The following is a 22,883-nucleotide window of genomic DNA, read 5'->3' on the forward strand; positions in this document are numbered from 1 at the left end:
GCTCAGTTATCAAGTCTTAAGATTATATTAGAAGAAATTAAAAATGGTGAGTATGATTTATCATGTTGTTTCTCTCTTCTCAGGTGTTCACTCGTGGCAGCTGATGTACGGCTGTGAGTTGGATGATGATGGCACCCAACGAGGATACTATCAGTATGGTTATGATGGAGAGGACTTCCTCAGTCTGGATAAGAGCACCCTCACCTGGACTGCTGCTAGTCCTCAAGCTGTCCTTACCAAGAACACATGGGAGACTCAAGAAAGACAGTTAGCAGAATACTGGAAAGCATATCTGGAGAACACATGTATTGAGTGGGTGCAGAAGTATGTGAATTATGGGAAGGAAACTCTGGAGAGAAAAGGTAGGAATATGAGTTGTTACAGCACTACATTTTCACCAGGAAACAAAAGAGTTGTATACAACAACAGTTTGGTTATATGTGACTGTATCTCCTTTACTCTCTCTGCCTTTATATACATATAGTAACACTACACCAACACAAACATGAGGCCAGAAGAGTGTCAATCCCTATTAGTATAAACCAAAAGATGGATATGTTTACATGCAATATTTTTTGTCAATATGAACAAATCCAATCAGTTTCAGATTATGAAAGTTCTGTTTAAATAAACCATTTGCAATCCAGTTCACATTTTCATTTAAATGTTCATCATCTATGTATCCAAAAAAAAACTTCAGATCATGCGCAGTGCATCAGAACTGAATATCACTGGAGCTACAGGAGTGTAATTGTCATTTTTGCCTTGATGTCATACATAAAAGGAAAGCTGACAAATATGTCAGAGCTGTTTTTTTTTTAATAAATATTTATTAAATATTCAGTCTCCTTCATGGACCAGTTTGTAAGACATAAATAAATAAATATACTTGCATATTCACAAGAAGTAAATCATATGTAAATAGGTCTATAAAGGGCTCTGATAATCAGACGCTTCATGACACACACGTTCACAAGGTTTATTTGATTCTGAGAAGATGCTTGATTTTTATTCTGTTGATCAGATTATTATACGTCCCCTTTAATTATTCTGATTGAAATTTCCTCAGATCTCAGTCGGATTGATTGAGGTGTTTATATCAAAGCTTTTCAATCTGACAGCCATCAGTCTGATTAATAAGCCATTATTTAGCTGAGGAAAGCTCTTGATGTTATCTCAGGTCTACAACAACAGATTATGAGAAGAAATATAGAGCAACCTTTTAGTTTCTCTCTTTGTCTCTCCCTCTCTGTCCCTCTCTCTCTAACGTGGTGCATGCTGGGAGGTTTTTTTTTCTTCTTTTTTTCTTTTTCTCTACTTTTCTTTGTATGGTTTGGACCTAGTTATTTTTTTGTGGAAAAGTGGGAGTCGTGTGAGAAGAGGATGGCGTTCCATGTGGAGATGCCATCCATCTCTCTGCACAATGGCTTCAGGTGTATGCCGGAGGGCGGAGTGACAGTGGAGGATGTTTTAGTCGCGGTAGGAGAGAAGGTAGGATATGAGAAAATATGCTCTGTGTCAGAATGAATAGAGCTGTAGTCGTTGTCTTGAAACAACAACAACAACTTGTAAATCAAGTGATCGATAGTCAGTAAATCAATAAAGATGAATTAGTGCAAGTTACCCCACTACATAATGCATCTAGTAAAACTGTGATTTCAAACATGCCGTTGTTCATCTCTGAGGATGTATTAGAGCGTGAACTAGTCCAGTTTGGTAAGATTGTGATTGTTTTTGGGTGTAAGAACCCTGCATTGAACATGTAATGTCTTTTAGGAGACAGGTTTACATGTTTTTAGAATCACCAGATTGTACACTTGATGTTTCTTTTCGTATAAAACATGAAGGGGGAGCATATATGATTTATGCAACTACCGGAAGTTTACACTGTTTTGAATGCGGTGATGTTGGCCATAAACAGCAGATGTGTCCGCATGAAGATCGCGAACAGGAAAATTTCAGCCAGTAAATGTGATAGAGACTGACGCTCAGGTTTCATCTATACAAACGGGTCAGGAGGAGATTACAGGCCTCACGGAGGTAAAGCAGGCAGAGGTAAATATAGCTTTAAATGTAGCAGTGAATACCTCAGAGATGCCGGTGATAGCAGCAACAAGTTCAAATGCTGATGACGAGATGGTTAAGGGTAAAGCACATTTAGTTGTTGAACAGGACAATAAATGTAACGAGAATGTGTTTCAAAGTACTAGTTCTGCTCAGTATGTGTGTGGTGCAAAGAAGAGTCGAATACTCAATGACAGTAGCAGAGGAGGGTCTGTCAGATGAGTCTGCTTCTGTGCTGGATATGGACTCTTGCTCACAGTGTGGGTTTGAAGAGAACTTTCAAGAGCTCTCTCTGTATACTTTAGAGCGAATTGATCAGTTTCTAGATAATACTTTTGGAAAGCAGGTTGAAAAATTTGTGAAGTCAGTTACTTTTCTTAAGAAGAATGTGGGGGTTGATCTGAGGGAAAATAAGTGGTTTCGTTAAAGAAGCACTACAGTTAGAAAGGATTGGAAAATGGAGAAAAAGAGAAGTTTAAAAGTACTGTAGTAATTGAACTTTTCATGCATCACATGGTGTCTTTTTCAATATTTCTGCTTTTTTCTGACTTTCTGCTCTTTCTTCCAGTTTTTTTGATGGAAGTATTGAGTGTTGGCTCACTTAACATTAATGGTGGAAGGGATGAATGTAAGAGTGCTCTTGTGTTTAAAACAATAGAATAAAAAACTAAATGTTATTTCCTTCAAGAAATACCAATATTGCTAATGAACTCGAGTGGGGATTATGGTGGAAAGGGCAATATACTTAGCCATAAAATGAATGTGAGTGCTGGGCTGGCAATCTTTTTTTCTTCAGATCTAAGAGTTAATGTTTTTAAAAAAGAGGAACCTGTTAATGGAAGACTAATTTTTTTTTCAGTATGTCAAGAAACGCTCTAATGTTCTGTGCTGATGGAAATATAATCAGGAGGTGACTGGAATTGTACTGAGAATTTCACTATTGATAGCACAAATGAAGAACCTCACCTTCAGTCTTCATCTCAATTATCAAAAATAGTTCAAGAAATAGACATTTTAGATAAGTGGCGGATCAAACATCCACAAGTGAGACAATATACTTGGATTAAAATGACAGATAGAGCCATTACTGCTCGATTGGATAGGATATATACTATATGTCCAATCATATTAGTAGTCGGAGTATTGATTGTTTTATCACCCCAGTAGGGTATACAGATCATCATTTGGTTTCTCTTACTATAAATATGTCCAAGTGTATAAAGAAGTCGTCTTATTGTCATTTTAACACTAAATTGCTTCAGGATCTTAATTGTTGTAAATATTTTGAAATTTTCTGGCAACAGTGGAGATTGTGTAAAGGCACTTTTGAAAATTTAATACAGTGGTGGGAACTATGTTTTGGCGGGAAATATGTTTTGTTTGCAACATTCTGCAAATTCCTCTATTAAATTAAGAGTAATTATTCAGTCAATTGAAAAGGACATATAAAATATGGAGGTGAATCTAATTAATAGATATGATCCTAATCTGTTTAACAACCTGCAAGAAAAAAACGAGAGCTGGGGTTGTATTTGAATGAAAGGGTGAAGGGAGCTCTTGTGAGGTCTCAGTTTGTCTCTGTTAATGACATGGATGCTGCTAGTGCTTATTTTTTCATTTGGAGCACAAAGCGGCACAAGTGAAACAAATGTCATGTCTTCGCTTTCCTGATGGGAGGGTGAATAGTAATATTACAGAGATGAGGCATCATACAGTAATTGTTTATTCCAGTCTCTATGCTGCTGAACAATGTGATACTGACTGTGCCGAAGCGCTAATTCAAGACTTGCCTCAAACAGATTTAGGGCCCTATCTTGCACCCAGCGCAATTGACTTTGTACACCGACGCATGTGTCATTCCTATTTTGCACCGGCGCAAAGCGCGCTTTTCCCTCCACAGAAGCACGTCGCTAAACTAGTGAATGAACTTGCGCTCCCTGGGCGGTTCAGCGCAAAAAAAGGAGGCGTGTTCCGGCGCAAACAATCCCTGGTGCTATTTTGCTGTTCCATTAAACAATTGCGCCACTGACCAGAAAAAACCTAGTCTAAAGTCAGTGGCGCGTTGCGCGTTGTTCATTCTGCTATTTTAAGGGCGCATGCTTGACCATAATGTATAGCGTGCACAACGCGCATACACTTTTCTCATGTAATCTACACAGATGCAACAGTTATTTTTGCAAATCATAAATTGTTACACTAAAAAAAATATTAACACGTGAGATGACGGAAATCATTGTGGTGTATTTTGGGTGGGTTTCTCCCATCCCCATACAACACAACTTCTCTGTCTTTCACTGCTCTTACAAGAACATCAGTCTCCTCGGCTGTGAACCGCTCCTGGCGTGCGCCTGGTAAATACGCCATAATAATAGCAATCCATAATGGAACTTGCGCACCTGCTTTTAAAGGGAATGTTGGATGACGCTCTGATTGGTTTATTTCACGTTACGCCCAAACCACACCTATGAATAATGAAGCTACTTCAGACCAACCCATTTTAGATTTGCGCCGGGCGCAAGAGCCATTTATCCCGCCGGGAAAATAGCAACAGCGCCGAGACCCGCCCACAAACTTACTTGCGCTTCGCGCTTTGACACTTGCGTTTCAGATCGTTAAAATAGGGCCCTTAGACTCTTAAGACTGACTTGGACACTTAACTTTTTTTTTTTTCCCCTGGTTTATCTCGGAGTTCAACTGGGATAAAAGTGAGGCCTTTTGGGCAGGGCAGTTTTCTTATGAAAAGCTTCCACAGTTGCCAGGGGGTCTTCCAAGAAAAAAAGAGGGTTTAAAGATTTTAGGTATTTATTTTGGGAAAAGTGAGTTTCAAAAGTTAAATTTGGAGGGTTTAGAGGAAAGAGTGTGTACCCGATTGTCTCGCTGGAAATGGTTGCTACCCCAGCTGTTCTATAGAGGAAGAGTTTTGGTCGCTAATAATTTAGTGGCTTCTACTCTTTGGCATACACTGTGCGTACTGCAGCTGCCTACAGGACTGATTCAAAACATTCAAAGGGGTTTGCTGACCTCTTTCTGGTCAGGACAACACTTGATTCGAGCAGCCGCTTTGTATCTTCCAGTACAAGAAGGTGTGGAGGGCTTGGTGGATATCAGGGCTTGGTGCAAACAGCCCAAAGACTCTTGTTTAATAAAAACTCTGCCTGGATGGACACTGCAACAGCTCTTTTAAGGAGGGCAGGTGGAATGAGGTTTGATAAACATTTGTTTTTAATGCAATTGCAAGAAAAAGAAATGGTGGATCTTCCCCCTGTTTACAGATCTGTGCTGGAGGCCAGGAAGGTTTTTATTGTATCAAGATCACCTAATAAACCTGCTGGTTATTGGTTGTTAGAGGAACCATTGTTTTTCAACTCCTTTTTATCTGCAAGACAGTTGTCATCTGAAAATGTGCGAGAACGACTGTTAGTGGCCTGGGTGCAATAAGCTGGGATTTGAAAGACTTGAGCCAAAGAAGCCTTGTGAAATCGATCCTGTTTTTACAACTTGAGCACAGATTATCAAGTCCCAGATGTCCTAAATGAATGGGTTGAGGGGTATGGTCATCTTTTTTCCTTAATCAATGTAAGCACGGCTGTGGACGACTGGGTAGAAGATGAAAGCTGTTTACTGACTCTGAAAACACCAGTTCTGGAAAGTTTTGATTCTGCTGGAAAGAAATCTCTCTATTTGATATGTATTAAAGTCTCCAACATGCAATCTTTGAATGGAGTTTATTTAACAAGATGGACACAGGTCTTTGGATCTGATTTTACTCCTAAAGGCAGCTGGTGTACCCTGTACAAATGTCTGATCAACAAGCGGACAGGTGGAGGATCATTTTTCATCTCTTTTTGCAGTGTTAACGATTGGTTAATCTTTGTGGTTTTTTAAGCAATTGTTTTTTGTCCCTGGGTGCATATTTTTCTTTTCAATTGTTCATTTTCATGCCAAAGTATTCAATTCAAAAGAAAAATGTCACAGTTTTAATACATTTTTTATCTGGCACTGCAAAATTGGCTATTTGGAAGTCAAGAAAAACAGACTGTTGGGGCAAAGGTCAATAAGCGTTGTTCCTATGTTTTTAGGTTTGGTAGCTTCTCAAATTAGGGTGGAGTATGCATGTTACAAGATGGTGGAATCTCTACCAAAGTTTAGTGAACTATGGTTAATAAATTAAGTATTATTTACATTGAATGATAATTGATCTTGAGGTTTAAAAAAAGGAGTACTGTTTGAGTTTTTGTAAATCTCCAGCAATAAGTCAATTGTAACAATAAATGTGAATTAATCCTCTCTCTCTCTCTCTCTCTCTCTCTATCTATCTCTCTATCTCAGTCGCTCCTCAGGTGTCTCTGCTGCAGAAGTCTTCCTCGACTTCAGTCAAATGTCATGCTACAGGTTTTTACCCCAGTGGAGTAACAATCTCCTGGCAGAAAAATGGACAAGAGCATCATGAGGATGTGTATCTTGCTGAACTTCTTCCCAATGAGGACGGGACCTTTCAGAGGACGAGCACCATCAAAGTTTCACCTGAGGAGCTGAAGAAGAACCAGTTCAGCTGTGTGGTGGAGCATCAGGGTGAAACCTTCAGAAGCATTTTGAAAGGTGGTAAGATTTACAGATTCACTATTGTAAGAGTGATTGTCTTGAGTAGATTGAGTTGAGATCCTTAAAAATGTTAATGGCAATAATTTGCTATTGCCAGTCTCTGATTAGACTGCACTAATGTACTGCAGATATCACAGTAATAAATGCTGTTTTTGTATCTGCTGAAATCTGAAACCTGTACCAGTTTCTAAGATTATCAGAGTCTTTTAATAATCCTTCAGCTGCTGTCCCCATCGGCTTCATTCTTGCTGCTGTTGCTGGTGTCTTCCTGTTGATTGTCACTGCTGTTGCTGGATATAAGGTCTATCAGAAAAAGAAAGGTGAGAGAAACTCAGATATTATTATTAAAGGGGGGGTGAAATGCTATTTCATGCATATTGAGTTTTTTACACTGTTAAAGAGTTGGATTCCCATTCTAAACATGGACAAAGTTTCAAAAATTAAGTTGTACGTTTGAAGGAGTGTTTCTGATCCATAAATACTCCTTCCGTTTTGTCACAAGTTTCGAAAAGTTTTTTTCAAGTATGGCTCTGTGTGACGTTAGATGGAGCGGAATTTCCTTATATGGGTCCTGAGGGCACTTCTCCCGGAAGAGCGCGCGCTCCCGTATAGCAGAGCACTGAGAGCACAGACATTCACTGATCAGAGCGAGAGCGTCGCGAATTGTCACAAAATGTCACGATCGTGTGTTGGAACCGCAGGCGGTGAGAAAACTGCTTCAAATATCTCTGCCTCCTTGTTAGTGCGTCCCCTCCCATCGGAGACCCGGGTTCGAGCCCCTCTCGGAGCGAGTCGTTGCTGCTGCTGCTCTCGTTCAGTTTCAGCCTCTGGATCTGATTCTGGATCATAAATAAACGGCTGAATCTGACTGTAAGCCATGGTTTGTTTTGGATGATGGTTTTTTCCTCAAGGTAATGTCACTCCAAACGCTTTCAACGCAAAAGCCTACTGGCGCTCGTGATTCTTTAGCTCCGCCCACACGTCATGCCTCCAGCCGGTCGTGTTTTTCCGGGAACCATCTTTCTCTTATGAATATAATAAAACTAAAGACTTTTTGGAGTTATGAAGGATGCAGTACTACTCTATAGGTACTCAAGATTAACAGGATATTGGGTGAAAACGAATAAAATCAAAGTGTAAGTTAAAATATATGCATAGTTCCAAAATATTTTTTCTTTAAACATATCTAATAAAAATAAATTGCGCAGCTGTGATGTAGCTTTACTATCATGATATTTTAATTTATGATTTCTGTTTTTAGCATCTGATGACGGTTCAAACGGCTCAGCTCGTTCAGATACAAAAACATAAAGATGTAAGTGTATTATTATTATTCATTATTGCAACTGTTTCAGTCATGTGAAATCAATTAAATATAATATGTTTTTGTCATTTTAGGAGACCAGATGAGTGCAAGAGATGAAGTAAAAAAGATGATTATCCTGCTGTCCATCTTGTTTACAACACACAAACACACACTTTCTCTCTCACACACACACACACGTTTGTTTTTGTGAAAAATGGGGACATCCCATAGGTGTAATGGTTTTTATACTGTACAAACTGTATATTCTATGGCCCTAAACCAACCCTACACCTAACCCTAACCCTCACAGGAAACTTTGTGCATTTTTACTTTCTCAAAAAAACTCATTCTGTATGATTTATAAGCGTTTTGAAGAATGGGGACATGGGTTATGTCCTCATAAGTCACCCTCTCCTTGTAATATCTGTGTTATACCCATGTCATTATACAGAGTTGTGTCCTGATATGGCACAAAAACAAGAGCACACTCACACACACACACACACACAGGATCATATATTTCAGTGACAGGATTGATTTTGGGCAGCTGTGGCCTAATGTTTTGAGTATTGGACTTGTTACTCGAAGGTTGCAGGTTCGAGTCTCTGTGCTGGCAGGAGTTGTTCGGGTGGGTTGAACAGTGCTCTCTTTCACCCTCAATACCCATGGCTGAAGTGCCCTTGAACAAGGCACTGAACCCCCAGTTGCTCCCCGGGCGCTGGATATATGGCTGCCCACTGCTCCGGGTGTGTGTTCACGGTGTGTTCACTTCTCAATGCTCTGTGTGTGCACTTGGATGCGTTAAATGCAGAGCTCCAATTCCAAGTATGGGTTACCATACTTAGCAAATGTCATGACTTTTAATTTCATTTATATCATGGTTCCTTATTAATCACATCTGCAAAGTTTTTGTTTCATCACACTTTATGTTCATCTTTTGTTTTTCTTTACCCGGATGAACTTGTTCATTTTAAGATGACATGTCGATCTCAGAAATTAATTGTAAAATCAATACATTTCTCTTGGTGACAAAATCACAGAAAGCCACTGATTTGCAAGTTTGTAGGATTTGTGACATCAGTATTGATTGTGAAAAAAGAGACACTTTTGAATGTGTGTACAGTCTGTCATAGTATAGTATAGCAGTCATATCTCGTGTATGAGATGTTTCTATAAAGACTATTTATGTGGGAAATAATAAATATTAAATAATTCAGAGGGTAACAAGTCATGGAAAACTATCTCCTGCAAAACTTAAAATAACCTCTGTACAGTACAGTGAACTATAGATATTTTCCTTGATTTGAGGAAATCTAAATGATGTAAATATTTGTATATATTAATTGCCTTTAATACATTGTAATGTTGATTTGATTCTTAAAAATAAATAAACTTCCCAGAAAGGGGCAGGTGGTGAATGTCTGTCTTTCTGTTGGCAAAACAGTATCCATATTTCATCAGAAATTTGTTAAGTAACCTTTTCTTCGAAATTAAAAAATATATTCTAGAATTATAGATCTGTGATGTTAAAATGTATGATTCCTTCCCAAAGTTTATACGAAATATTATATGGAATCAAAATGACTATATTTACCACTGCAGGCGTGCCGCAGAATTTGTAGAAATGTTGTTGGTGAAATGTATATTCACAATGAACACAAGACAGAAGGAAGAGTGTTGAGCTGATCAGATATATTACACCTGAAAAATATAATTTAACACTTTAAAGAGCTCTTAAAGGTCACTATTTTGTGAAAGTATATTCTAAAGAAAATTATAGATGACAGTTTCTATTTCCTGATATGGCCTTTAAAAAAATTACAGCAAGTATTTTTTTTACTTGGAAACAAAAACCATAGCTGTTTGTAATTTATATACATATTTAGCTGTATTCAGTGACTTGCCATTGTTAAATTCTTAGTACTTTTATAAAAACCACTAATTCATTGATAAATCCCCCAAACATTCCTGGTCACACTAATGGGAAGTTTCCATCAAAATACATCAAATGATCAAATGCAGCAAATTATTTGATTCACAGCCTGTTACACTCAGTCCTACCAAGTAACTAAAGGCCTTCATTTAAATTTTAAGTGAAACAGTGTAGAAAAGAGTAATGTTTTTAATAATACTTGATTTAAGTCTTTAACTTTAAAAAAGGACATTAATAATATTCGTGTCGCTCCAAGGTTACACAGCTTCCATAAATGTAATGGTATAGTTTTGTGTGTACATGGACATGAAACACCTGAGTCTCTTTTAAGGACACTATCCATATCACTGTCACATTCAGACTGTTAATATCTAAAAATGCAGCAATTAAGTTTGGTCTCTACTTTGAACTATCAAATACCAAGATAATGAAATTATCTGACATACGTGGGTAACATTTTAGAATAATGGTCCATTAGTTAATGTTGGTTAACTACTTTAGTTAACATGATCTAAGCAAGAACAATCCTTCTACAGCATTATTAGTCTTAGTTGATGTTCATTTCAACATTTAGTAATGCATTATTCAAATCAAAAGTTGTGCTTGACAACATTAGTTAATGCACTGTGAATTAGCATGAACTAACAATGAATAACTATTTTCATTAACTACAAAAATGAATAAATACAGTAATAAATGTATTGTTCATTGTTTGTTCATGTTAATTAATGAATTAACTAACATTAACTAATGGACCATTAAAGTGTTACCCATATCTGTATACCCTAATTGTGTTATATCTTGTTAACATTAGTTAACTCTATTAATTAACGTACAATACTTACACAGCATTTATAATAATTTTATTCAATCAACTAATAATCTATGACATTAAATACTAATTAATAACTTGATCAATAATCATGCAAAAGGATAATTCATATATTTTCTGAAGGCCGTGATGAAACCACAATTCACATCAGTTCAGTCAGTGTACAGTTTGAGTAAATGAATTACCCTGGGATATTGGTTTGTTTTAACTCACAGGAAGTGTTAGCCACATAAAAAACAAATTGATGGAGACGCGAACCGTTTTAAATGATTCAGTTCGATTTGGTGAACTGGTTCAAAATGATCCGGTTAGATCTAATGATTTGTTTGCGAACCGGATATCACTACACTGCAGTTTTGAACTCTCTCTCACAACAGATCGGGAAGAGAAGACAATACTGAATAAAGTCATAGTTTTTGCTATTTTTGGACCAAAATTTATTTTCGATGCTTCAAAAAATTCTAACTGACCCTCTGATGTCACATGGACTACTTTGATGATGTTCTTCTTACCTTTCTGGATATGGACAGTAGACCGTACACACAGCTTCAATGGAGGGACTGAGAGCTCTCGAACTAAATCTAAAATATCTTAAACTGTGTTCCGAAGATGAACGGAGGTCTTACGGGTTTGGAACGACATGAGGGTGAGTTATAGACCCCTTTTGCGCGGACGTCACAGGTATGTCACGGCGCTAGCTGGAGGCAAAACAAACGGAAAACTGGAGGCGGCTAATACAAACCAACACAGGGTCGGCTACTCAAGGAGCTTAAAATGTCGTCTTGTTGTGTAGTTGGTTGCCAGAATCAATGGAGAACATTTTATATACATTGTTGTGATTAATTGTGACCGGAATTTAAGAACATGGTAAGAAAGAATAAATACAGAAAGTTTATAATTAATTTGCAGTCTTCAGAATTTTTATTTCTAGAAAATATTTACATCTTAATAATAATTTTACTGTAATGTCACATCTTTATTAATCTAAGGATTTATACGCCCTCAGTTTCTCTTTACTATACACGCTCGGTATCTCTATCAGGTAAGTGTAGATGTCAGGTCACTCAATCGGAGGTAATCCTGTCAGATCGTCCATCCGATGAGTGATTGTGTACGGGTCGACCGATCTGGTTCCGTCCGTTAAAGTTAACTTTTTCAAATAATTATCACGGTCCCCGACAGTGAGTGACCTTAAATATTCAGATAAAGCAGATATATTCAGATTTTCTCCAGCCATTGTTAATAAAACAAGCTAAGAAAACTCGCTAGCTACCGTTTGTTTAAGTGTTGAGGGGAATCTTTCTGCCTCCAGCTAAGCCCCGCCCACACAAATACGTCACCTTGTTTACCAACTGTAAAAGGGTCTATTAATGACATCATTTTGATTATTGGGTGAACAATCCCTTTAAGGTTTTGTTCAAGCATGAGAATCTTCTAATTTATATGACACCATTCATGCCATATTGAAAATGAAATTATAATCCAGAAGTGAAATGTTAATTTTTATAACACAAGTAAGTCCTTTATGTTTCTCCACAGAGATTTCCAGTTTTTTTTCATCACTTCAAGAGGATGGTGATCATGCATGATAGTGATTTCATCTCTGTACTTTATTTCTTAGAGGTTAAACTAATGGCTATAACTCGTCCCATACAACCATCTCCACTCTCCCTAAAGCAAGATTATTCATTTTCTTTATTTTAAAGTTAACTTCCTCAGTGGAATTCTCAGACATTACAAACAGTTGTCAACAACTACAGTGTAAGATTTATATTAATAATATAACCATACAGTAAATCACATAAAGCTAACTTTTGATTTGCAGTGTATTTGTAGACAAGCTTTTCAGTGCATTAAATTAGTCTAAGTTGAAAACATATATCCAATGAGAAAATATTTAATTCTAACACAGGCATATGTCTCTCATGATTCCATATTCATTTAATTTTATATTTTTGTTTTTACTTTACGCAACATGTAAATGTAAATGTAACACCGATCAAGTCTCAAGGAGGAAATACCGCATGGTAACCTGTGACGTCAGACTGGTCAAGAATAACTATTGGCTAGAATTTCAGAGCTATTTTATTAGTCGTTTGTGAGTAAACGTTTCACTTTACATTACCAGCTAACAGACGACAAACAACCGCGATGTCTGATACACTTATTTAAAGTAAATACTCTATAATGTTTTTTTCTGAAAGGAATTATTGCTTAGGCAAAAGAAACAATGCTGGATGTAGTGCTTTTGCTCCTTGGAGCGCATCTGGCCTGTGCTGGTGAGTAACTTAGTTTCATTTATCAGCTTTAACTATTTGTTGTATGATTGTTTCTTAAGAGTTATTATATTAGACTGTAACAGACCTACATGAACAGCCCACTTAAGGTGAGACACTGCAGGCATAAAAACTGTTTTTTCAAGCACCTGTCAATTTTGAGATTTTGGGCTTTTTGGTTTTTCATAAAGACACTGTTAAGTGTTTCTTTTATAGCACTTTATCTGTTTGTGTCAATAGACCCAGAATTTCCTCTGTAAAAACATTTGACTTTTTTAAACTGACTTCATCTAGTGTTCAGATTTTTGTACTAGACATTTATGCAAATTAGCACATATTTCATAAAATAATGCCTCATTTGCATATTTAAACATAACATTTTTGAAAACTTGTAATACAAAAAATGCAATAATCAATGTAATAATCAACTGGGTAAGTAAGGTGATAACTATTAGTTTTTTTTTTTTTTTTACCCTATTCACCTGCAGTGTCTCGCCTTAAAGGGATAGTTCACCCAAAAAAGAAAATTATGTCATTAATAACTTACCCTCATGTCGTTCCAAACCCATAAGACCTCTGTTCATCTTCGGAACACAGTTTAAGATATTTTAGATTTATGCCGCATTCCTGGCAACAAATAACCTGTGTTTTTCCAACCTTAAACCCGAGAAAGTGCACCGAAACGGCAGTCATGACTTCCCACCTGTGAACTCGTACTATATCGATGTACTCTGAGTCCTGACGTCACACTCACACAGCACGCGAAACAACGATGACAGTCCCTACGAAATATATTGCCTATGGATGTAGTGTTTAGTGCAAGTGGAACACGTTGAAAAAATGGTTTTAGGACAATGTAACGTTGAGTCATTTGTGGATTAATGCTTAATGGAGACGCGAACCATTTCAAATGATTCAGTTCGATTTGGTGAACTGGTTCAAGAAGCTCCAGTTACATCGAGTGATTTGTTCGCGAACCGAATATCACTACACTTGAACGTGCTCACAACAGACATTTTTGGACCAAAATGTATTTTCAATGCTTCAACATATTCTAACTGACCCTCTGATGTCACATGGACTACTTTGAAGATGTTTTTCTTACCTTTCTGGACATGGACAGTAGACCGTACACACAGTTTGAATCTAAAATATCTTAAACTGTGTTCTGAAGATAAATGGAGGTGTCACAGGTTTGGAACGACATGAGGGTAAGTTATTAATAACATAATTTTAATATTTGGGTGAACTAACCCTTTAAATTCAAATATTCCTGTTACTGACACTTTTTCAGGGACGTATTTTAACTGCAGTGTTTTGGCCACTAGATGGAAATACAATGCCACAAACATTTACATTGACATTCATTTCTTTGGCAGACGCTTTTATACATAAATCATGTATTGGGAAGGTTAATTTGGAAATGTAATTGGTTACAGATTACAAGTTACCCTATCTAAAATATTATAAGTAGTGTAACTAATTCAATTAGACTACTTTGTTAAAGTAATGTAACTGATTAGGCCTCTATTTCCTTTTTGTTTACTTTTCTTAATTTCTAATGTTTTCAACTGTTAATTAATTTCAAACATGTAAATCAGGCAGAGTTAACATTACATTACATAATGCTTACATTATATTAAAAACTGATTACTGTCAGACTTTCCCTAAATAAGGACAAACATTCATCACTTGAATTATGATGATAATAATTTAATTTTAACTACCACAAAATCAGACTTACTTTGAGGTCATTCTGAGGTTAAATACAGATTTAAAATCATAACAAGAAATAGTTTAGTAGGTATGATGCTGTTTTTGAAATAAAATCTTCTTTGTATAGTTATGAGAGGAAACACTGGCATCTAACAATGACTTGGGAAAAAACAGTTAATCTTAAAAAATAAAGCATATACATAAACCCAAAATGGAAATAAAACAGTTATTGAATAAGCTTATTTTGTGTCCTAAACTCGTGAAACAATGGTGTGTCATATTTTAGAGCAGTCACTTCTATTTATGAACAAATCAATTAAATCTGTATGTGGGTGTGTAAAAAAAAAACCCAAAGATACAAAGATGTAACCCCAATGTAATCGTTAACATTTTCATAAGTACAAGTGCATCTCAATAAATTAGAATGTCGTGGAAAAGTTTTTTTTATTTCAGTAATTCAACTCAAAATGTGAAACTCATGTATTAAATAAATTCAATGCACACAGACTGAAGTAGTTTAAGTGTTTTTTTGTTTTTTTTAATTGTAATGATTTTGGCTCACATTTAACAAAAACCCACAAAAATGAAAAAAACTTTTCCACGACATTCTAATCTATTGAGATGCACCTATAACTCTAATTGAGTTACACATTATTGCTCAGTAACTGTAATTGGTTACATTACCAATTAATTACATTAATTACATTTATTTTGTAATTAAAGTATGTCATTTAATTACATATAATTAGTTACTTCCCAACATTCTCTCTCACACATACGATCCTTTGTGTGAGAGAGAAAGTGTAAACACTGTTTTTTTTTTAACTTCATATTTCACACTAATCTGGTCTCCTAAAATGCCAAAAACGTATTGCATTTTATTCCTTTCACATGACTGAATCCGTTTCAGTAATGAATGCGTTATATTTTGTAAGTAATCAAAATTACTTCTGTGTTTTAGCACACTTGTCCAATTAGACTGATTATGAGTAAATGTTTTTTTAATTAAAAATACAGCACATCTTGCTTTATTTTATTACAATAACGTTAAAGGTCTCAAATGTACATTAGGAAGATCTGGAATATGTTTGTATTTAAACAGACAATAAAAAACTAAAGCTACAATCATTGTGTAGGCTGTATCAGGGAGTCATTTTTCTTTTTTATTATTATTTTAATGTAGCCTTATTGTGCATTTCAGTGTTGCTGTAACTCTTTTAAGTGTGGATTCTGAACAGGTTTTACATGGCGATGTCTAATTGAGATGATGACTAATATTCTCTATGTCCACAGGAACACACTCTCTGAGATACTTCTTCACTGGTGTGTCTGGAGACATTGACTTCCCAGAGTTCACTGCAGTTGGTCTGGTAGATGAAGGGCAGTTTTTTTACTTTGACAGCAACACAAAGAAAACTGAGCCTAAGACAGAGTGGATCAGACAGAATGAGGGAGAAGATTACTGGAACAGTCAGACTCAGATCCTGATTGACACGCATCAGTCCTACAAAGTCGGCATCCAGATAATAAAGGAACTGTTCAACCAGTCAGGAGGTACATTGGTAACAAGCCCACCTGCACACAAATAGTTGGGTCCAAGTTTTGACTATTTTGCATACTAATGACATAATACAGCTACCATTTACATACCATTTACAATATCTTTTATTTTTATTTTATTTGATCAGTATTAAATATGTGTTTGCATAATAAACACTAAGATACACTAAGGACAGAAATGTTCACTCCTGTCTTTTTTTTATTATATAGTGAAATCTGTAATATTTCACATTGGGCCACTTTTACAATTTAGTCATATTTATGATCTGCGTGCGACAACTCATTCTGCCTATCAGATGTGAGCACTCTTAAGCCCCTTTCACACTGCACGTCGGACCCGCAATATTCCCGTAACATTGCCTGGTCGCCTTCTGTGTGAAAGCAACCACGTCCCGGAATTGATTACCGAATCGAACCCGGGTCGGGAACATAGTAACATTGCGGTAATCGATCCGGAACGAGCGCTGTGTGAACAAAAGCCAGATCTAATTCGGTATCGAAGTGATGTTTTGACCAGGGCCCCACCCCCGCGAGGCTATAAGCACTGGCGGGAGGGCGGTTCGCAGTGAGCATTGTATGGTGTGGCACTCTTGCGCCCTCGAGAAGTCATTATTATCATGGGTTTTGGCTCTGCGATGCCCTGAGACAAGGTGAGTGACACAGTGTTGGGTGCAAGAGAAAGAAAAAGCTCTTTTGTTGATTGTATACATGCTTCTATTGTGAAACCCACACAAAGAGCATTTAAACACATATAGCAATCATCGCCCATAGGAACATGGCGTACATGGGATGCCACAGTGGGCTGTCTAGCCAGTATTAGAGCCTGACGAGGTGCAGAAGAGTGGAACCTCGCAGGTGATAACTGGAGTGAGCGACAGGGCATCACGTGGCTCATCACCTTGGCACGCTTTCTGCATCTTGGAGAAACGCTCCATGACCGACTTCATGACGTCACCAAAGTGGCCAGAGGGAGTAACTGGAACGTTTAGGAGCATCCTACGGTCCGCGTCTTTCAGGTCAGCTAGGGTAAGCCATAGGTGCCTGTAAAGGATGACCATGAGCCCCATGAAGCAGCTGAGCCGACGCTTAGTAGCCATCAGCGTCGCTCACTCCAGTTATCACCTGCGAGGTTCCACTCTTCTGCACCTCGTCAGGCTCTAATACTGGCTAGACAGCCCACTGTGGCATCCCATGTACGCCATGTTCCTATGGGCGATGATTGCTATATGTGTTTAAATGCTCTTTGTGTGGGTTTCACAATAGAAGCATGTATACAATCAACAAAAGAGCTTTTTCTTTCTCTTGCACCCAACACTGTGTCACTCACCTTGTCTCAGGGCATCGCAGAGCCAAAACCCATGATAATAATGACTTCTCGAGGGCGCAAGAGTGCCACACCATACAATGCTCACTGCGAACCGCCCTCCCGCCAGTGCTTATAGCCTCGCGGGGGTGGGGCCCTGGTCAAAACAAGCCATCAGTGGCTTTGGTGGCCACTGTATCCTCTGTGTCATTTCATGGACGCTAGGAGGGCTATCCCGCCAACTGCACCATGGATACTGGGAATAATTCACCACGGATATTCTCTCCAGTTTAAACGCAGACCTCCCTGCTTCAATGGCGTGGTCCTGTCACTGACTTTGCCCCAAAACCTTTTTGTTCTGAGACAGGAAGTTCTCAATCTGCTCGAGGAGGGAGTGATAGAGTGAAATCTCCCCTCAGATCGAGCGGAATGCACATATTTAACTATCTGGACAATTGTCTGATTTTAGCCCACTCGAGAGATGTGCTAATCAGTCACATGGAAACAATCCTGCAATACCATTGAAAACCACTGCTCTAGAGCGTATAAAGACAATTTCATCCACTGGTTTCAGTTTCAGACTGGGCAGGTCATTTTCACTGAGATAATTTCAGAGGCTTCTAGGACTGATGGCGGCGGTTTCTTAAGTGTGCCATCTGGGTCTGCTGCATATACGAGTTTTAACTCGAGTTCTGCCGAGGGAGTGGTCTTCGGTCCACAAGTGCATTACAGTCTTTTACAGTTGCGTCAGCACTCTGAGACTGTGGAACAGCCCAGATATGTTCAGCCCAGGAGTTCTTTTCCCATTGAACGCGACAACTTCCGGCTGGGGAGCAGTGCGCCAGGGGGTGGATTTGTTTGCCACAAGCGAGAACACGCTCTGTCAGACGTTCTTCTCGTTATGTCACTCCCCTCTGCCGGGAGATGCTCTGACATCACGTTGGCCGGAGGCCAGCTTTACGCGTTCCCTCCAGTGAAGATTCTGTCTATGGTGTTGTGCAAAATCGGGGAGGAGAGAGCGTCAGTTATACTTGTGGCCCCGCACTGGCTGAATCAGCCCAGGTTCGTGGACCTGAGAGAGTTAGTGGTGGCTCCCCCATGACAAATCCTCCTCAGGAAGGACTTGATGTCTCAGGCAAATAGCACGATATGGCACCTCAGCCCAGAGCTGTGGAACCTTTATGTGTGGCCGCTGCGGGGACCCTGATGAGCGGGACGGTCTGCACTCACGAGTGGTGAGCACACTTACGGACGCGCACGCACCTTCTACCAAGCCCTGCTACGCTTTGAAGTGGGTAGTTTTCACAACATGGTGCCAGGACATTCATATTGACCCGGGACCTGTTCGGTGCTGGATGTTCTGCGCTTTCTACAGCACAGTATGGATTTCGGGAGATGCCATCCACACTGAAGGTGTATGTGACCGCTATTGCCACTTTTAGTTCCCTGGTCGACGGCAAGCAACCGGTAAGCACGCTCTGGTAATCAGTTTTCTCAGGGGAGCAAGGAGATTTTGTCCTTCACAACCTTCCGTAACGCTGTGGGATCTAGCTCTAGTTTTGAGGGCTCTATCTCTACCACTGTTCGAGCCCTTAGCTTCGATTGCGGTTAAGGAGCCTTCCCTGAAGACTGCCTTGACGCTTATGCTCAGAGCGCCGGAGCTTTACAGATATATGTGGATTGTTTGGCCGCCTTTCGTCAGTCAGACCAGCTGTTCGTGTGCTTGGTGGATGTAATAAGGGACATGCTGTTTTAAAACAGAGACTTTCTCACTGGAGTGTGGACGCTATCGCGTTGGCTTACGAATGCCAGGGGAAGGATTGTCCCCTCAGTATCAGAGCTCATTTTGCGAGGGCAATATAAATGCTCCCTCATGGGCCTGGTCTAGAGGTATGACTATCCAGTATTTATGTTTTGCTGCTGGCTGGTCTTCTCAAAACACATTCGCCAGGTTTTACAAGCTAGATGTACCCTCCGTAGCGTCACATGTACTTTCATTGAGTTAAGTTTTATTCATGTTGTTATAAACAGTTATACAGTAGTTACCATGGCTGTTAAATCTGTGTTATGGTTTATAAGGTTTATGCAGTTGTCACCGCAAACGCCGTTGACTCTGTGTTTTACTCTCATGCTTGAGTGCATATTGCGTTGTGTCTGCCCTGTTTAGTGCAGCCTTCGAGTTATTGCATGAAGATATGCAAATTTTGTTAGGGTCGGAGCAGTAGTCTCATTCTGCCTATCAGATGTGAGCACTCTTAAGCCCCTTTCACACTGCACGTCGGACCCGCAATATTCCCGTAACATTGCCTGGTCGCCTTCTGTGTGAAAGCAACCACGTCCCGGAATTGATTACCGAATCGAACCCGGGTCGGGAACATAGTAACATTGCGGTAATCGATCCGGAACGAGCGCTGTGTGAACAAAAGCCAGATCTAATTCGGTATCGAAGTGATGACGCGCGTTATCGCGCGACTTTTTTACCGGCTGTTTTGAAGGAAGATCAACATTCGCGACGAAAACATATGTGCAAACTGTAATGAAGCAGAGATCAGTTAGTTCCTCACTTTCCGCGCTGACACTGAGATCGTTTGCTTGCTTCAGTTTAAGTATAACGTGCCAAGCTTTGTCGACTCGTACATTACACGTCACGCGCTGATGTCACGTGTCGTTACGGGATCTTCAAGGGTTGTGTGTGAAAGCACGCACATATACCGGGTCATCACTGGCAGTGTGAAAGTGCCAAATCTAGCGACCAGGAAACAATTACAGGAACACTTTACCCCTGTATTTGCCGGAATGGCAGTGTGAAAGGGGCTTTAGTGACACGGCCATTGGCTAGAACTGTCCTGCTTATGTGTGGGGGTGATTGACCCCTTTCAGGGCTTATCTTCACTGCTCTCATGGCGGGATTGATTACAGTTCCCATATACATCAAAGCTGATGTAATGTCGAGTTACTGCCTCGAGAAGGTAACGTCTCCGGTTACTATCGTAACCTCGGTTCCCTGAGAGGCGGGAATGAGACATTATGTTAGCTGCTGTGGTCTCTGTTTGATAAGCTGTGCTTGCATTCAGTCGTGATTCTGCCGTAATTGTCGCGCCCATGCATCTTATACTGCCTGCTGACCTGTCAGTATTTGCATGCTTCGTATCAATTGGCCAGCTGTCCCCATCTGGAGTTAGCCCATAAGATTTCAGCGAAAGTGGAGAAGGGAGGAGTTCCCATATACGTCAAATCTGACGTAATGTCTCGTTCCCGCCTCTCAGGGAACCGAGGTTAGGAAAGTAATCAGAGAAGTTCACCTGTGTCAGTAAATGCCATAGACAGTAAAAAGAAATGGACACAGCGACCCCATTGGATTCAACGGAGACAAGTGAAGTCAATTAGGAGCACACACTTCCTGGGGGTCGAGCGTACTGTGCAGACTCAAACTGAGCTTGATGACAGATGAATAGATGTCACGTGAGCAACCTTTCTGACAATTTTAAGTCTTCTGATCGTTGTCCAAACAGAAATCTGAATCATCCAACGAATCTTGCAGACGCTGTTGAACAAATTTGTCTCGTTGCTTTTATGTACTCTCTATGGGCTTCTCCCTTGACTTTATGCAATCTATTTTTGCAAAAAAAACGTCTTGCTTCTACAGGGCCATAATGTAAGATACAAGGTAATGGGGACTTTTATAAATTTTCGTGTGGGCGTCTCCCTTGACTTTGAAGCAATAGATGAAGCAATCTATTTTTACAAAAAAACAGCTTTTATGGGGCTGTTACGTAAGATCCAAGGTAATGGGCCTTTTATAAATTTTCGTGTTTCTTTAGAAATAATTAATGGGCAACTGGAGTCTTTAAATCGCTGTCAAAGTGACGCCAAAATGAATGAGAGTCAATGGAATGCTAACAGCAGGTGGCGGTCCGCTAATCAATGGCAGTGCCTAGGGAAGCTTCAAAAAAATATTTAACCCTGCCCCCCTGGTCAATGCATTCTTAAGCCGGAAAGAGAATTGACTAGTTCATCTTTCGGGTATTTCGGGTTTTTGACTCGTTTCTTAATCACGTGACAGACCCATACGCTAAACCAATGCAGTTGGTTTAGACTCTTAACGAGTCGGAAAGAGATTTGATTAGTTCCTCTTTCACGTCTTCAGGTTGTACATTCTTTTGTCCCGTGATGTGACAGCATTGGCTAGAGTAATTAGTTAATTTACAACTGTCCTTGCAAATGGGTGCATAGTACTTATATTTTTTAAATATTATATTATTATTATATTATTAAGAGTAATTATGATTTACTCTTACAGTTACTTGATGCATTTCTGGTTTCAAATTGTTGCTTTAAATTTCTGTAATTTCCATAACACTGAATGTGGTAATAAAGAGTTGGTTATGCTTTAAATTTTGTCCATTTGTCCACATGGATTTTTTTTTTTTAACAGTACATTTTAATCTTCAAAAATTACCTTGTTGTATGATTTATGTCACTTTTCAAATAAGACTATAGAACAGTATTGTTACTTGTTTATGATTCAAAATGTTATATCAATTTTAATTTATGTCATTGTGTGCTGTTTGAGGAATCATCTTATACAAATATTAGACCAATACATCAAGTCTGCCTAGGAAAAGCAATTATTATACCAGCAAACTCAAAATTATATTATTATATAGCCTAGTGTTTATTTACTCACAGACAGTCAAAAAGACAAATTAATCAATATTTTATTTATAACAGGGTTTTATTTATTTATAAAATAATAACACCTCAGATCCTCAAGAAACAGTAACAAACACACAACACAGTGACAGAAATGTCAGAAAAAGCGCATGGGTCTGTCACGTGATTAAGGAACGAGTCAAACTTGACCCGAATACCCGAAAGATGAACTAATGAATTCTCTTTCTGGCTCAGACTGCATTGGTTTAGCATATGGAGCTGTCACGTGATTTAGAAATGACTTAAACCCGAAGACTTGTAAGACAAGAGGTGAGGTGAGCTAATCACAGGTAAAGAATGAATTTATATTTTCTGTATCTTATAGCATTTTAGTGTTGTATAGTTTGTAGTGTCATCAACGTTTGCGTAAGTACTAGATGTGTTGTAACATTTTAATTACATTTTGCTTAAATTAACGAAATGAATGGAATGACTCCAAAAAAGATTCATTCATTTGGCTGAACGAGTCTGTAAAATGATCCGAACTTCCCATCACTAGTGCAAAGCGCATGTAAGACAGAGAGCATCCTGATTGGCCTGTTTCGGCAAATCAACCAATCATTGTCAGTGTAGGCGGG

General features: G+C 38.8%; 1 protein-coding gene across 4 annotated transcripts in view; it reads left to right on the top strand.

Annotated features, from left to right (window-relative positions):
* The window catches only part of LOC127935744 (H-2 class I histocompatibility antigen, Q9 alpha chain), a 273,397-nt gene that overhangs the window by 4,454 nt on the left and 246,060 nt on the right, over window positions 1-22,883 (top strand). For 2 of the 4 annotated variants that reach the window (XM_052533882.1, XM_052533884.1), the window contains exons 1-2: window positions 12,844-13,016; window positions 16,023-16,283. In XM_052533882.1, coding sequence (XP_052389842.1) covers window positions 12,968-13,016; window positions 16,023-16,283 — 310 coding nt within the window. In that variant the 5' untranslated portion in view covers window positions 12,844-12,967. Of the gene's footprint in view, window positions 1-83; window positions 363-12,843; window positions 13,017-16,022; window positions 16,284-22,883 lie in introns of those variants that run through there. The other 2 variants (XM_052533883.1, XM_052533881.1) reach the window with 2 other exon arrangements.

This window comes from Carassius gibelio, chromosome A19, assembly GCF_023724105.1.
Source record: "Carassius gibelio isolate Cgi1373 ecotype wild population from Czech Republic chromosome A19, carGib1.2-hapl.c, whole genome shotgun sequence".
Classification (NCBI taxonomy): Eukaryota; Metazoa; Chordata; class Actinopteri; order Cypriniformes; family Cyprinidae; genus Carassius; species Carassius gibelio.